The sequence below is a fragment of the Rana temporaria genome, chromosome 4 (assembly GCF_905171775.1).
Source record: "Rana temporaria chromosome 4, aRanTem1.1, whole genome shotgun sequence".
NCBI classification, from domain to species: Eukaryota; Metazoa; Chordata; class Amphibia; order Anura; family Ranidae; genus Rana; species Rana temporaria.
The window spans coordinates 239824615-239839940 of NC_053492.1; the positions used below are offsets into that span (position 1 = coordinate 239824615).

General features: G+C 43.1%; 1 protein-coding gene across 1 annotated transcript in view; it reads left to right on the top strand.

Moving 5' to 3' along the window:
• NT5E (5'-nucleotidase ecto) overlaps positions 1–15326 on the top strand; it is a 115866-nt gene that overhangs the window by 64468 nt on the left and 36072 nt on the right. Inside the window, exons 2-3 of the mRNA XM_040350051.1 lie at positions 620–842; positions 12851–13039. Of these exons, the coding sequence (XP_040205985.1) occupies positions 620–842; positions 12851–13039 (412 nt within the window). The remainder of the gene's footprint in view (positions 1–619; positions 843–12850; positions 13040–15326) is intronic.

Genomic DNA, 15326 nt, shown 5'->3' on the forward strand with positions numbered 1-15326 from the left:
AGATGCATGATTTTGGGCTTAAGGGCCGCCCTGGTCCTGGAACGGTTAATAAAGGTATTTATATGGGGGGGGGGGGGAAATGTAATTCGACTTAATGGATTGATCACCCATGGCTGACATTTTAACCTTTTTGTAGCAGTTGGAGGATTAAACCAGCTGACCTTTTTTTATATATCCTGGGAACTAAATTGGTGACACATCTGCATTCCTAGACTTGTTGAAGCCATTTTCCCCATTTGACCTTTTTTTATTATGGTGGAATGTAACCGGAGAGTCTGGAATATGCAAAGGGACAAATAAAAAAAACTACCAGGATGGGCAGGACCAGAGTCAGGCAAAAACATCTTCCTGTTGGAAAACCAAGGGCTTACTCAGCCCACCAGGCTTAACCTATAACTATATAGAGGTAAAATCACTTGTACGTTGAAAGTTCTTGGTTGATTTTTATGGTTAATTTGTATCTATAAAGGCTGTGCGTCTCATCTTTTTAGCAAAAACTAGACCATTTATTTTGTATAGATTGAGTTACTGTAATATGCAGAACTAGTAATAGGAAATTAAGTTTAGATCAATGTTTATATATACACATTAAACTCAATAGCTCCTTTTTTATTTTCAGGCTCTAGGGAATCATGAATTTGACAATGGCCTTTCTGGACTTGTGGACCCATTCCTCAAAAACGTTAAGTTCCCCATCCTAAGTGCCAATATTATCGCAGATTCACAGATTGTATCTAATATTAGTGGATATTATCTGCCTTACAACATTTTGAATGTTGGCGGTGAACAGATTGCAATAGTTGGATATACCTCTAAAGAAACTCCAGTTTTATCTGATCCAGGTAATGTTTTTTCTTTATTCTGCTACATTATATTTCTTATAATATCAAGTTTTTAAAAACGCTGCTCTAGTAGTCTGCCTTAATTCTATCCCCAAACTGCACACCAGCTGCTGGTCCGGTTCACCTCTAGATAAGTATACAAATGGGATGACCGCACACCAATGCGTAAAGTAATCCAGGGCTTTATTCAATCTTCTGGTAATAAAAACGTAATAGCTCTCAGACCAGATAGAGTGGTTAATGTGCTTCACGCACAGAGTGCTTACTCATAACACCATGTTCTGTGCATGAAATTCGTTAACCACCTTGTCTTGTCTCTGTGAGCCATGATGTTTTAAAATACCAGAAGATTGAATGAAAAGAAAAAAGTTTGGGACTTTGAGGCAAAAAGTCAGGACCAGCAAGCAGTCAAGGTAGAAAAAGTGTGTGTTTTTATTTCTCTACAACCATGAATGGCAAAATTGTAGTATCATACATGGAAAGCATAGTAGAGCAAAACCATGTGGATAATCATACTGCATGTCGGCAATGTCATAACGTATTGCATGGTAAAAATGAATAAATTAAAACCTGTCCTTTTCAATTTTACTATATTGAAAGACTAATTTTAATGTTGTGGTATGTTGCCCCATTAATCTGTTGATACCTTTTTGAACCAACTGTAGAGCATGTAGCGTCATTTAAGCCCCATGAGTTTTGTGGGATAATACCCACTCTTGAGGGGCGGATGCTGCATAAATCTATAAAAAACATAGAATAAATATAACAGAATTCGAATAGTTGACCCTGGAAAAGGGGGGGTGGTTGAGGCAAGTGCCAAGTGAGTGTGTTAAATACTCTCTGTATGGCCTGCGTCCCACCCAATGTCATGCTGACATGACAGTGAATGGGAGGTGTCTTCGCCAGAATGGCGAACAAGCCGTCTATATAATATGGGGGAGGGGGGACATGCATTGATGATTGACTGCATGGTAGCCTGACTTGCGCCTCCATCCCTATTGCATAAACCAAGAAAGCGGGACTTTTTGGGGGACTTTAAGTGCTCCCTAATTCTTGTGCCCTGATACTGGGGGGGGGGGACATTTCTAGTGGTCCTCGCCATCTTGCCACACATAGCAGGCTGACGAATCCAGGCATGTAATTTGTCCTCTGCTTCAATCATCCCCCTTTTCCCTGGGTCAACTATTCGAATACTGTTATATTTATTATATGTTTTATTAGATTTATGCAGCATCAGCCCCTTAATATTTGGTATTATCCCACGAAACACGTTGGACTTGCATGATACTACATGCTCTACAGTTCCATATGTTTCAATTGTACACTGCTCAAAAAAATTAAAGGAACACTTTTGAATCAGAACTTCTGGGATATTGATCTGGTCAGTTAAGTATCAGAGGGGAGGGGTGTATACAGAGGGGGTTGTTAATCAGTTTCAGCTGCTTTGCTGTTAATTGAAATAAACAGGTGCACTAGATGGGCAACAATGAGACGACCTCCAAAACAGGAATGTTTTTTCAGGTTGAGGTATCTGACATTTTTTTCCCTACTCATCTTTTCTGACTGTTTTTCACTAATTTTGCATTTGGCTAGGGTCAATGTCACTACTGGCAGCACAAGGCGATACTTGGACCCTATAAAGCAGTGGTCATCAACCCTGTCCTGCAGGGCCCACTAACAGGCCAGGTTTTATGTATTACCTTGGGGAGATACAGTCTAGAATACTGCAATCACTGAGGAGCAAATGATATCAGCTGTGATGTATTTCAGTTATCTTGCAAACCTGACCTGTTAGTGGGCCCTGCAGAACAAGGTTGATGAACACTGCTATAAAGCACAGAGGGCCAGATTCACAGAAGAGATTATGACGGCGTATCTCTGTGATCCGCCCGTCCTAACTATGCGACTGATTCATAGAATCAGTTACGCATAGATAGCCATAAGATTCGACAGGTGTAATTGACTTACACTGTCGGATCTTAGGATGCAATTCTATGCCGGCCGCTAGGTGGCGATTCCATTGCCGTCGTCGTAGAATATGCAAATTACTAGTTACGGCGATCCACGAAGATCCGCGCGTTTGTCGCAATCCCGTACGTCGTCGCTAGTCATTTTTACCCGTCGTAAAGTTACACCTGCTTTAACATGGCTTACCTTTAGATCAGCCATGTTAAAGTATGGCCGTCGTTTCCCACGTCAAATTTTGAATTATTATTTTTTTGCGTAAGACGTCCGGGAATACGAAACGCCGTAACGCACGTCGCATTTAAAAAAAAAAAAGGCCGGGGCGTCGTAATTTCGCGCAAAGCAAATCGGGAAATTTAAACACGGAGCATGCGCAGAACGTTCGGCGCGGGAACGCGCCTAATTTAAATGGTGCCTGCCCCATTTGAATTAGGCGGGCTTGCGCCAAGCGCATTTACGTTACACCGCCGCAAGTTTACAGGTAAGAGCTTTGTGAATCAGGCACTTAGGGGCAAATCCACAAAAGAGATACTCCGGCGTAAGCCGTCGTATCTCTGGTTCTAACTTTGGAACTGATCCTCAGAAGCAGTTTTCCTAAGTTAGGCAGAAGATCCGACATCTGTAAGGGACTTACACTGCCGGATCTTAGGATGCAGTACCGCATCCGCCACTGGGGGCATTTCGAGTCGAAATGCCTCTGTTAGTATGCAAATTAGCACTTAGGGCGATCCTCAAAGCTTTTGTACCTAGTTTTTTCGCCGTAAGTGTTAGTTTGCCTGGTGTAAAATTAGGGCTGGTTCTACAAAGTGTAAAGTTAGTCACACCTTGTAAAGGCCCATTCAAGCGACGGCATTTGGTATGCATTCCCGAGGGAGAACTCCATGCCAATTTTCAATGAAAAAAACGGCATGGGTTCCCCCTCAGGAGCATACCAGGCCCTTAGGTCTGTTATGGGTTGTAAGGAGACCCCCCTCCGCCGCAAAATTGACGTAGGGGGTCCCCCTACAATCCATACCAGACCCGTATCCAAAGCACGCTACCCGGCCAGCCAGGAAGGGAGTGGGGACGAGCGAGCGCACCCCCCCCCTCCTGAGCCGTGCCAGGCCGCGTGCCCTCAACATGGGGGGGTTGGGTGCTCTGGGGCAGGGGGGCGCACTGCGGGCCCCCCCACCCCAGAGCACCCTGTCCCCATGTTGATGAGGACAGGACCTCTTCCCGACAACCCTTGCCATTGGTTGTCGGGGTCTGCGGGCGGAGGCTTATCGGAATCTGGGAGTCCCCTTTAATAAGGGGGCCCCCAGATACCGGCCCCCCACCCTAAGTGAATGGATATGGGGTACATCGTACCCCTATCCATTCACCTGTAGGCAAAAAGTAAAAGTTAATAAACACACAACACAAGGCTTTTTAAAATATTTTATTATTCTGCTCCGGACGCCCCCCCTGTCTTCGTTATTAGCTCAATTACCAGGGGGGGCTTCTTCTTCCACTCTCCGGGGGTCTTCTCCGTTCTCCGGGGGGGTTTCTTCTTCCGCTCTCCGGGGGGGGCTTCTCCGGACTCCGGGGGGCTTCTTCCATCTTCTCCCCTCTTCCGCTCTTGACTCGGCGAACCCCGGTTCTTCTGCAGCTCTCCGGTGCCTTCTTCTTCAGCGCTGGCTGCCTGCTATGTTTGTGTGTTAGCTCGATTTCAAACAGGCAGCCGGCGCGGTCTTCTGTGACGTCAGGGTCTTCTGGTCTTCTGTTCTTCCTATGTTGCCTCGTCGCCTCTTGTCGCTGTAATGATGGAAGCGCGCCTTGCATCACATTTATATAGGCATCGCCGTCCCATCATGCTCCGGCAGGTACCCACGTGGTGGGTGCCTACCCACGTGCACCCACCACGTGGGTACCTACCGGAGCATGATGGGACGGTGATGCCTATATAAATGTGATGCAAGGCGCGCTTCCATCATTACAGCGACAACAGGCGATGAGGCAACATAGGAAGAACAGAAGACCAGAAGACCCTGACGTCACAGAAGACCGCGCCGGCTGCCTGTTTGAAATCGAGCTAACACACAAACATAGCAGGCAGCCAGCGCTGAAGAAGAAGGCACCGGAGAGCTGCAGAAGAACCGGGGTTCGCCGAGTCAAGAGCGGAAGAGGGGAGAAGATGGAAGAAGCCCCCCGGAGTCCGGAGAAGCCCCCCCCGGAGAGCGGAACACCCCCGGAGAGCGGAGAAGACCCCCGGAGAGTGGAAGAAGAAGCCCCCCCTGGTAATTGAGCTAATAACGAAGACAGGGGGGGCGTCCGGAGCAGAATAATAAAATATTTTAAAAAGCCTTGTGTTGTGTGTTTATTAACTTTTACTTTTTGCCTACAGGTGAATGGATAGGGGTACGATGTACCCCATATCCATTCACTTAGGGTGGGGGGCCGGTATCTGGGGGCCCCCTTATTAAAGGGGACTCCCAGATTCCGATAAGCCTCCGCCCGCAGACCCCGACAACCAATGGCAAGGGTTGTCGGGAAGAGGTCCTGTCCTCATCAACATGGGGACAGGGTGCTCTGGGGTGGGGGGGCCCGCAGTGCGCCCCCCTGCCCCAGAGCACCCAACCCCCCCATGTTGAGGGCATGCGGCCTGGCACGGCTCAGGAGGGGGGGGGGGCGCTCGCTCGTCCCCACTCCCTTCCTGGCTGGCCGGGTAGCGTGCTTTGGATACGGGTCTGGTATGGATTGTAGGGGGACCCCCTACGTCAATTTTGCGGCGGAGGGGGTTCTCCTTACAACCCATAACAGACCTAAGGGCCTGGTATGCTCCTGAGGGGGAACCCATGCCGTTTTTTTCATTGAAAATTGGCATGGAGTTCTCCCTCAGGAATGCATGCTGAGCGACGCTGTCATTTTTTTTTATAATTATTTGTTTTCCCGGCGCGTCTTTTTTTCACCCGTCGTAACTTTAGTGTCCCGTCGCAATCCACAAAGCCGCCCGGCGTCAATTACGTTCGCGCGATGCACGTCGGGAAAATGACGTCACACGCATGCGCAGTACGGCCGGCGCGGGAGCGCGCCTCATTTAAATTGTAAACGCCCCCCGGAGAGGAGGAACGCCTTACGACGGCGGCACTTAACTTACACTGCTTGAAATTTTTACGTAAGTGCTTTGAGGATCAGGCACTTAGGTAAAAACTTTAAGTCAGTGTAACTTAACTGCTGAAAGTTAAGTTACGCCGCCTGGCTGAGGATTTGGCCCTTAAGCTGTAAACCTGTGGCGGTGTAACGTAAATGGGATACGTTACGCCGCCGCGGAGTAACGTAATTGTCTCTGAATCTGGCTCAGAGAGTCCAACTCCTCCAGGATGGCACGTCTGCATACTATGAGATAAATAACAAATGTGTATTTTTTCTAGTGAATTGACTTTAATGATTTATGTAATTATTATTTTTTTTTATAGTATTAACCTCACATTTTTAAGAAATTTGCTGCGTTTAACGCAAATTCAATATTTTACATTGAACTTTGTTTTATTAATATTATTGCATGCAATATTTCTGAAAAAACAAATTTGCTTGCAATAATAATTAGTGAATTGATCCCACTGTGTTCTGTGTACATATTCTTTTTGTTTTTTTACTTATTCTTTTATTTATAAAACCAATAATGGTAATATAACTTGTATGTTTGTTTTTTTCTGTTCTGTTCTTCTGAGATTTTTATTTTTTTAATTCTCCTCTGCATTTGCTTCTATAAGTTTCCCCTGTGCCTTCGGATCTCAAAGGAGAGACACGCATTTCCTTCTCCAGAGGTGACTGACAGCAGCTCTTTGCCCTCTAATTCTACCTGTGTGTGCGCAGTTGTATGTGGGACCATGTTGTATAAACCTATAACATGGAAAATGTGTTGGCACAGGCTGGGGGACACTTTCAAAAGTAGATTCAGATGACTAATACAAGCTATATTTTTATTGTTGAAAAAACTAAAATATGCTGCGCTGGTGATATTGAAAAAGCAATGAAATAAGTGATAAAACTTGTGTGTATTATTCAATAATATGATGTATAATAATTAAATTGCACTGAAGCACCCGTCAAATGTGCCTTGGATACATATATTTTAATAAATGCATTGGTTTTTAAAAAAACGATATAAGCACTATTTGGAGCACCTCTTCTTTACATGTATATCGCGCAACTGTGGGAAAAATATACTGACAGGACGGGAAGGAGGAAGATACTCTTCTTTAGTCCAAGGAGACTAAAAGGCTTCTTTTGCCCAAACTTAAATGAGGTCACACATCATGAGGTGAGCACATACCCTAATGGGGGAGCACTGAGGTGAAAGAGCGCAAACACTTTGAGGATTTTTGAAGAGAAAAGGAAGATTTTGTCCAATTCATTGTTTTTATTTCACTGAAGCACTGGATTAATTTATGTGAATTGTTTGGAGAAGAACTTTCATTTAATTATTATTTTAATGAAACGTTATTCATCATATTATTGAATAATACACATGAAAAGAGAGATGTTCTTGTATATGGTTGTATCACTTATGTGTTACATTGCTTTTTCATTCTCACCAGCGCAGCATATTTTTGTTTTTTTTCATTTTTGTTTGCACATTTATATTGGGAGTGTGTTCCATGCTGCCCGCTTAATCTTTTATTTATCAGATATAGTTGCTTTCAAGATCTTATCTGATTTATACATAATTTTTATCTGTTTTATAAAAAAAGAGGCTGTCTTAAAAATCATTGCATTTGACAATGTTCGAAATAAATTAAAATTTACATTCAATCCCCCAAAACAAGTTTAGAGCTCTCGGCCTATACGATTCAATTTGTTATTGTTGCACCAACAGTACGCTTGTGCACTTCCATTTGGGCGTCTTGTAGGAAGAGGCTGTGTAAAATCGGTTGGCTAAACAGATTGGGCTCATCTGAGGGACTATTGAGAAGGACGAGTGCTACTATGTCCGTGCAAATTATCTTTACAGCATGTGTATAGCTCCAATCTGTTTTTCATTAGGAACAGAGTCTCCAATATTTTCAGTATAAGGGTTACATTGTACATTTTACAAATTGCAGGTTAAAAAAAAAATACTATTTATGAATGAATGATTTAAATGAATGCACTCGCTCCAAGAAATAACTTCACATCAGAAGTCCCTCCTTTGCATCAGATGTCTCCCTATGACATCAGTCCTCCTTTCACATCAAAAGCTCCCCCTTACATCAGAGTTAACCTTTCATATAAGATCTCCCTTAGAATCAGAAGTCCTCATCACATCAGATGCCCCCCCCCCCCCTTCACATTCAAAGCCTCTTTCATATTCAAAATCCCCTATCGCTTCAGTTCCTGTGGGCCAGGAGGTAAAATCTCACAGCTGGCTAGATGTGGTCCTCGGGCTGTAGTTTGAAGACCCCTGATTTAGGATTGTTCATCTTTTGGACAAAATTCCTCCTGACTCTTCTTTTCTCGGTTGTTCCTCCATATTTGTACCATTGGCGGGAAGGGGGTTAAATATTACAATAAAACAGAAGTCTGTACATCAGACCAACATCAATATTGTCATTATGATTATTCTTGTAAAAGGACAATACATTTTCTGATTCTGATGTTGGTCTGACTTTTTTGTTTTGTTATAATATTTAACCCCCTTCCCGCTGATGGTGCGCATATATGTGGCCTCGTTGGTCTAGGCTTTTTTCCATGTGCACCTCTTTGTGCTAGAAGTGTGACTTACTGTGTGCTCCCAGCACAGGAACCAGCCGCTCGCACGACTAATTGGGACCTGGGAATCCTGGTTCCAGATGACCTGATCGCTGTCAGTCACTGTGAACCTGCACCTGTTACTCTTCTGACTAGATACATGGCATCTTTCTCTCCTTGCAAAAGTTGAAGCGGTATGTAGGAGTATAAAAAAATAAAAATAAAGAAAAAATCTTGTTTGGATCTAGATCAGTGCCAGGATTAGTGTTAAGGTCAAAGCAATGATCAACTGTCAAGGTTGGAGTCAAAGGTCAGGGCCTGTATATTTTGGTTAGGATTTTTTTTTAAAGCATGTCTTTTTTGTTGGTATGTTTTTTAAAGTAGAATGGAAAAAAAAAAAAGGAAAATGCACACCATTGTTTTTGGGCCCTACTACGGGTACAAACCACAAATAACATACATGTGTGGTATCACTGTGAGCATAGGTTATTTGGTGGTAAATTATGAGCATGACAAGAAAATATACAGCTACATTTTTAAAAGAAATGCTTTTTTTATATACCATTTTGGGGCAGTTTTCCTTTAACGACAAAAAAATTAAGGCAATTTCCATTACCATTTGCCACCAAAAAGTGCCTGATTTTGTCCTGAAAAAAGTAGGTCTGGTGATATGTACAGGTTTACAACCAAATGTTGTTGGATTCTCTGACTAGGAGTGACACATTACAAATAATACAGATCTGATTGCAGATGTGGAAATATGGGACAACTTGGGAACTAGGAACCACAGAATTATTGAATGTTTTGTAAATTATAGGAAAGGGAGGCATGAGGGGGAGTACAAGAACACTAAATCTAAAAAAAGACAACTTTTCTAAATTGCGCTCAATGCTACAGGATATCAAGAGAAGTGGGACCAATTACTTGAAATCTTGAACACACAGAAAAAATGGGAATGCTTTAGGAACATATTAACCACTTGCCCACTGGGTTAATTCTGGCACTTCTCTCCTTCATGTAAACATCACAATTTTTTTGCTAGAAAATTAATCAGAACCCCCAAACATTATATTTTTTTTAAGCAGACACCCTAGGGAATAAAATGGCGGTCATTGCAACTTTTTTTCTCGCACGGTATTTGCGCAATAATTTTTCAAACGCCTTTTTTTGGGAAAAATAACGGTTTCATGAATTAAAAAATAACAAAACCGTAAAGTTAGCCCAATTTTTTGGTATAATGTGAAAGATTGGTACGCCGAGTAAATAGATACCTAACATGTCACGCTTTAAAATTGCGCACATTCATGGAATGGCGTCAAACTTTGGTACTTAGAAATCTCCATAGGTGACGCTTTAACATTTTTTACAGGTTACTATTTTCGAGTTTTAGAGTAGGTCTAGTGCTAGAATTGTTGCACATGCTCTAACGCACACAACGATACCTCACATGTGGGGTTTGAACGGTGATTACATATGTGGGCGTGACCTGCATGCGTGTTCGCTTCTGCGCGTGAAATATCAAGGACAGGGGCGTTTTTGAAAAAAAAAATGTATTTTTATTTTACTTAATTCTTTTTATTTTTACACTTTAAAAAAAAAATTTGGATCCTTTTTATTCCTATTTCAAGGAATGTAAACATCCCTTGTAATAGGAATCAGTGTGACAGGTCCTCTTTATGCAGAGATATGGGGTCAATAAGACCACACATCTCTCCTCCAGGCTTACAAGCATGAAATCGGTGGAAAAAGAATCACTGATCACATGCCGACAGCCGCGATTGCGGCTTTGTTTACTTCCGGGTACCGGGCGTGACGTCATAACGTTGCGCCCGGTCCTCCGACGGTAATAGAGATGACTGTGACCGTCTGGTCACCAGTCATCTCTATGGTTCTGCAGTGGACGCCGACCGATTCGCTCTCCGGGCCCCCGATGGCACGGGAGAGCCCGGGGAAGCACCGGATGGCGGCGGGAGGGGGGGGGCGGAATCGCCGCTTTAATCTTTCTTATGGTGCAGAGAATCTGCGGCTGAAGACGGGGATATCTGAATGATGCCTGTAGCTGCAGGCATCATTGAGATATCACCGCTCAAAGTGGAGGACGTCCCAGGGATGTCCTTGGTGGGAAAGAGGTTAAATAAATTTATCCTGCATTCCAAGGGGTAATGTAGAAGAACAAAGGTTAAACCTGGATGGCTTAACCAAAATGTAAAATGTCTTCTGAAGGGGGGAAAAAATGGTATTTTAAAAAGTACAAAGCAGAAGAGTCCGTGGCGGCATTCCAACAATACAAGGTATGCAATCAAGGCGGCTAAGAAAAGACAGACACATAGCGGAGGAGAGTAAAAATGTAATCCCAAAAAGTTTTTCAAATATATTAAAAGTAAAAAGGCGAGGACTGGACAAATGGGCCCCATAAAGGACGAGGAAGGGAAGGTGGTTACAGAAGACAAGAAGGCAGCTGTGCTAAATTCTTTCTTCTCAGTCTTCACACAGGAAAAGGAGGTACAACAACCACAACAGTATTGTTGGCAACCCGCCACAGGGGGGAGAAATTAGATAGATCGCTGCTCCAGGTAAGCCATATAATCCACCAAAAAGGAAGGACTGGGTGCTGGCTCGCAACCATGAACATATAGACCAACTGAGAAAGGATCCACCCATGTGGCTAACAGAGGCTGAAGTCCCAAAAGGATTAGAGAAGCGCTGATGGATTACGCCCAAGAGTCCTTAAAGAACTCAGTCAGCTTATAGCTAGACCGCTATGCCTAATCTTTATGCACAGCATACGGACAGGATTGGTACCAGCTGATTGGCGAAAAGTCCACATGGTACCAATATTAAAAAAAGGGCAGAGATCCATTCCAGGGAACTATAGACCTGTCAGTCTAACGTCAGTAGTTTGTAAACTATTTGAGGGGATAATAAGAGATCATATCCAACAATTTTCTGATGAAAATGGCATTACCAGAAATCCACACGGTTTTATGAAAGGTCACTCTTGCCAAACCAACCTACTAACCACCTACGAGGAAGTGAGCTGCCATCTGGCCAGTGCCAGTGGATGTAGTGTATCCTGGATTTTGCAAAATTTTATACAGTCCCCCACAAATGCTGAATCTACAAGCTGAGGTCTGTAGGCCTGGACCATAGGGGAAGGTACCTGGCTACGGGGGTGTGTCCAAAGGGTTGTGATAACGTGTACTCAGAATGGTCTAGAGTGATTACTGGGGTACCCCGAGGCTCTGTTCTGGGACCAATTCTATTTAATTTATTTATAAATGATATAGAGGATGGGATAAATGGCTCAATCGCAGTGTTGGCTGACGACACACAAATATGCAGGGCAAGAACACAGCAGGATATAGAAGCCTTACAAGAGGATCTGAATAAATTATTGGAATGGGCTACTGCATGGCAAATTAAGTTTAACGCTGTCAAATGGAAGAATGCACTTGGGGAGTAAAAATATAAATGCAAGATACTAGTAGAAGACAGACTGGGAAATGGCATGCAGTGTCAAGTAGCAGCTACCAAAGCCAGCAGAATATTGGCATACATTTAAAAAGGAATTTACTCCTAGAGATAAAACTATTATTCTGCCGCTTTATAAAACTCTGGTTCAGCCGCATTTGGAGTATTCCATCCAGTTTTGGTCACCAATGCTCAAAGGATGTGCTGGAACTGGAGAGAGTCCAGAGAAGGGCAACTACATTAATATGGGGACTGGAAAACCTTGATTATGAAGAATGACTACAAGTGCTAAACTTGTTCTCCCCGGAGAAGAGATACTTGAGAGGAGATTTGATGGCGATTATACAAATATATCAACGATAACCCCAGCGTAAGTATGAAACTTTTCAGTCCCAGGGAGTGTAAAAGGGCACGGGGCCACACAATGAGACTGGAAGAGGGGCAGTTCAACCTTAAGCTGCGTAGGGGGTTTTTCACTGTCGGGGCGATAAGGATATGGAACTCCTTTCCACAATCTGTGGTGTCGGCAGGAAGTATGTTTGTTTTTTTTTTTGTTTAAAAACTCTTGGATGTGTATCTTGGCGAAAACTATACAGGGGATATGGGAAATGATTTATTTTTACACACACACACATCTACACAGGTTGAACAGGATGAACTGTTGTCTTTATTCAACCTTATCAACTATGTAACATGTCAAAGTTGCAAACTTTTGTTCGGGCATTAACATTTGTTTTACCCTCTGTCACTAAGGGGCTACAAGTATTCTAAAACAAAACTTTTAATAATTCCATTTTGTAAAGCCATGTTCTAGTTTATTGTATGTTGCTGCATTTTGGAACATTTATAAAACTCTAAATATATCTTCATATTCTGTATTTCAGGCCCACACCTGAAATTTGAAGACGAGATAGAAGTTTTGCAAAAAGAAGTTTCCAAAGTTTTAACTCTTGGTGTAAATAAGGTGATAGCTTTGGGTCACTCGGGCTTTGCGACTGATAAACTTATTGCTCAGAAGGTGAGGGGAGTGGATGTAGTTGTTGGAGGACACACAAATACATTCCTTTACACAGGTGAGTTCTTTCACTTATTCAGTTTTGTTTTGTTTTTTATTTCATGTATTGTGTCATGTATGTTTGGAATGTACTGTAAGTGCAACTCCACTTATTCAGAATTTTAAAGGGAACCTGTCAGAACATTAATTTATGGATTGCCATTATTGAATGCAGAGTCCAAGGCGGTCGTCCTTATTCCTCCTTTGCTGCTTAGCTAGCCATTGACGCAAAGCGATGTAGACAGTGCAGTGTCAGGACACTTGACATGTGCTTATTGTAGCGGATCACCCACTTTTTACTGCTCAAATTAACACGTGGGCCCTTTAAGAGGAGAATAAGGGGGGATATGATCAACATGTACAAATATATAAGGGCTCCATATAGTGAACTTGGTGTTGAGTTATTCACTTTACGGTCAACCCTGAGGACAAGGGGGCACTCTCTACGTCTAGAGGAAAAGAGATTTAATCTCCAAATACGGAAAGGTTTCTTCACAGTAAGAGCTGTGAAAATGTGGAACAGACTCCCTCCAGACGTGGTTCTGGCCAGCTCAGTAGACTGCTTTAAGAAAGGCCTGGATTCTTTCCTAAATGTACAGAATATAACTGAGTACTAACATTTATAGGTATAGTTGATCCAGGGTAAATCCGATTGCCTCTCGGGGGATCAGGAAGGAATTTTTTCCCCAGCTGCAGCAAATTGGATCATGCTCTGCTAGGGTTTTTTGCCTTCCTCTGGATCAACTGTGGGTATGGAGTTGGGTGTATGGGATTGCATTGTGTTTTTTATTTTGTTTGTTTGTTTTTTTGTTTTTTGTTTTTTTTGTGGTTGAACTGGATGGACTTGTGTCTTTTTTCAACCTGACTAACTATGTAACTATGTAACTCCTTTTCTCACAACATGTTGGGTTCCTAGATATGCCAAAGGAGTATACATTCCTCAGAGTCCCTCCCTCAGCAGCTTAGAGAGGCCCCGCCTAAAGAGACAAGTGATCTACATCCAGGTGAGAGGCCCTCTGCTGTCAGAGCCAATGTGCGGATAGCCAGTCAGAAGCTTAATAGCATACAGCTTCTATAGATTACTTGGCTACTACTGGGATCCCCCTCCCCAATTGCTACAAGAGTACTCTAGTTTCAGTGGAGTGGCCCAATTTATCATTAGGCCTTGGATCCCTACAGCTGTTCACCTGATAAACCAGAGCTAGACTTCACTGTGAGGATTGCTGTTTGAGCATAGTCCTGAGTAGCCTTTGTTAAGCCCGTCGTAGATGAATGTTGAACTGGCCAAGGTTTGATCCATCTATGGGCAGACTGGTTGTACTAAAGACGAGAGACCAAAGGAGAGGAGTTTAAGGGGAAGGGGGTGATCCACTGTGTCAGGCAGCAGAGGGGTCCAGGACGAGTAGTACAGATTAGCGTCCATTGGTTTTAGCTGTTAGTGGGTCATTTGTGAGTTGAAGGAGAGAAGTTTATGTGGAGTGTTGAGGGTGCAATTCGAACTGAAGTTTGTTCTCAGTCAGATGGTCTGTCGGTTGTAGACTAGACATTCAAGGATTTTGTAGGAAAACGGGAGTAAGGAGATGGGGCGCAGTTTAAGATTGGTGGGGTCCAGTGAGGGCTTTTTAAGGATGGGGGTGACTAGTGCTTATGTTGGAGAGTTGGGGAACATGCCAGAAGAGAGGGAGAGATTGAAGGTGCGAGTTAGAGAGTGTAGAATAGAGCCAGAAGTTGATTGTAGCATTTGCGAGGGAGCAGGATCCAGGGGGCAGGTGGTTAAGTGGGCATTAAAAAAAAAGCTTGGCAACCTTGTGAAAATTAGCAGGGGTGAATGAGGGAATTGATGTACCTGTGGACATGGGGTGTTAAGTATCTGTGAATTGGAGATCTCCTTATGAATTGTATCAATCTCCTGGGCAGTGGTGAGTTGGATGATATGCTACGCAACCCTATGTCGCCATGATTGAGCCACAAAGACATTGCTATGAGGAGACCATATTTGTGCAGCTCTGTTTACATTACTCCGCAGTGTATGCATGCTATTTGCCATTCTTAAAAACAAGCCATCAATGCTAAATCTTCTGACTTTCTTAATATAATTGGCAGCCTTGTAGATCATATTTTTTGACTGCCATTTAGTAAACGGACCACTTTTAATCGCTGCAGCGTTTGTTGTGGAAGAATTTGTATCTACGGAATGCAGATTTGCATAACACTTATCTAATCTGTTTCCTAAAGATGAAACTATTTGGAGATGTACATAATTTGAACAAGAGTCTGTAATACGAACAAAAGTTGTAAAAAGTAGC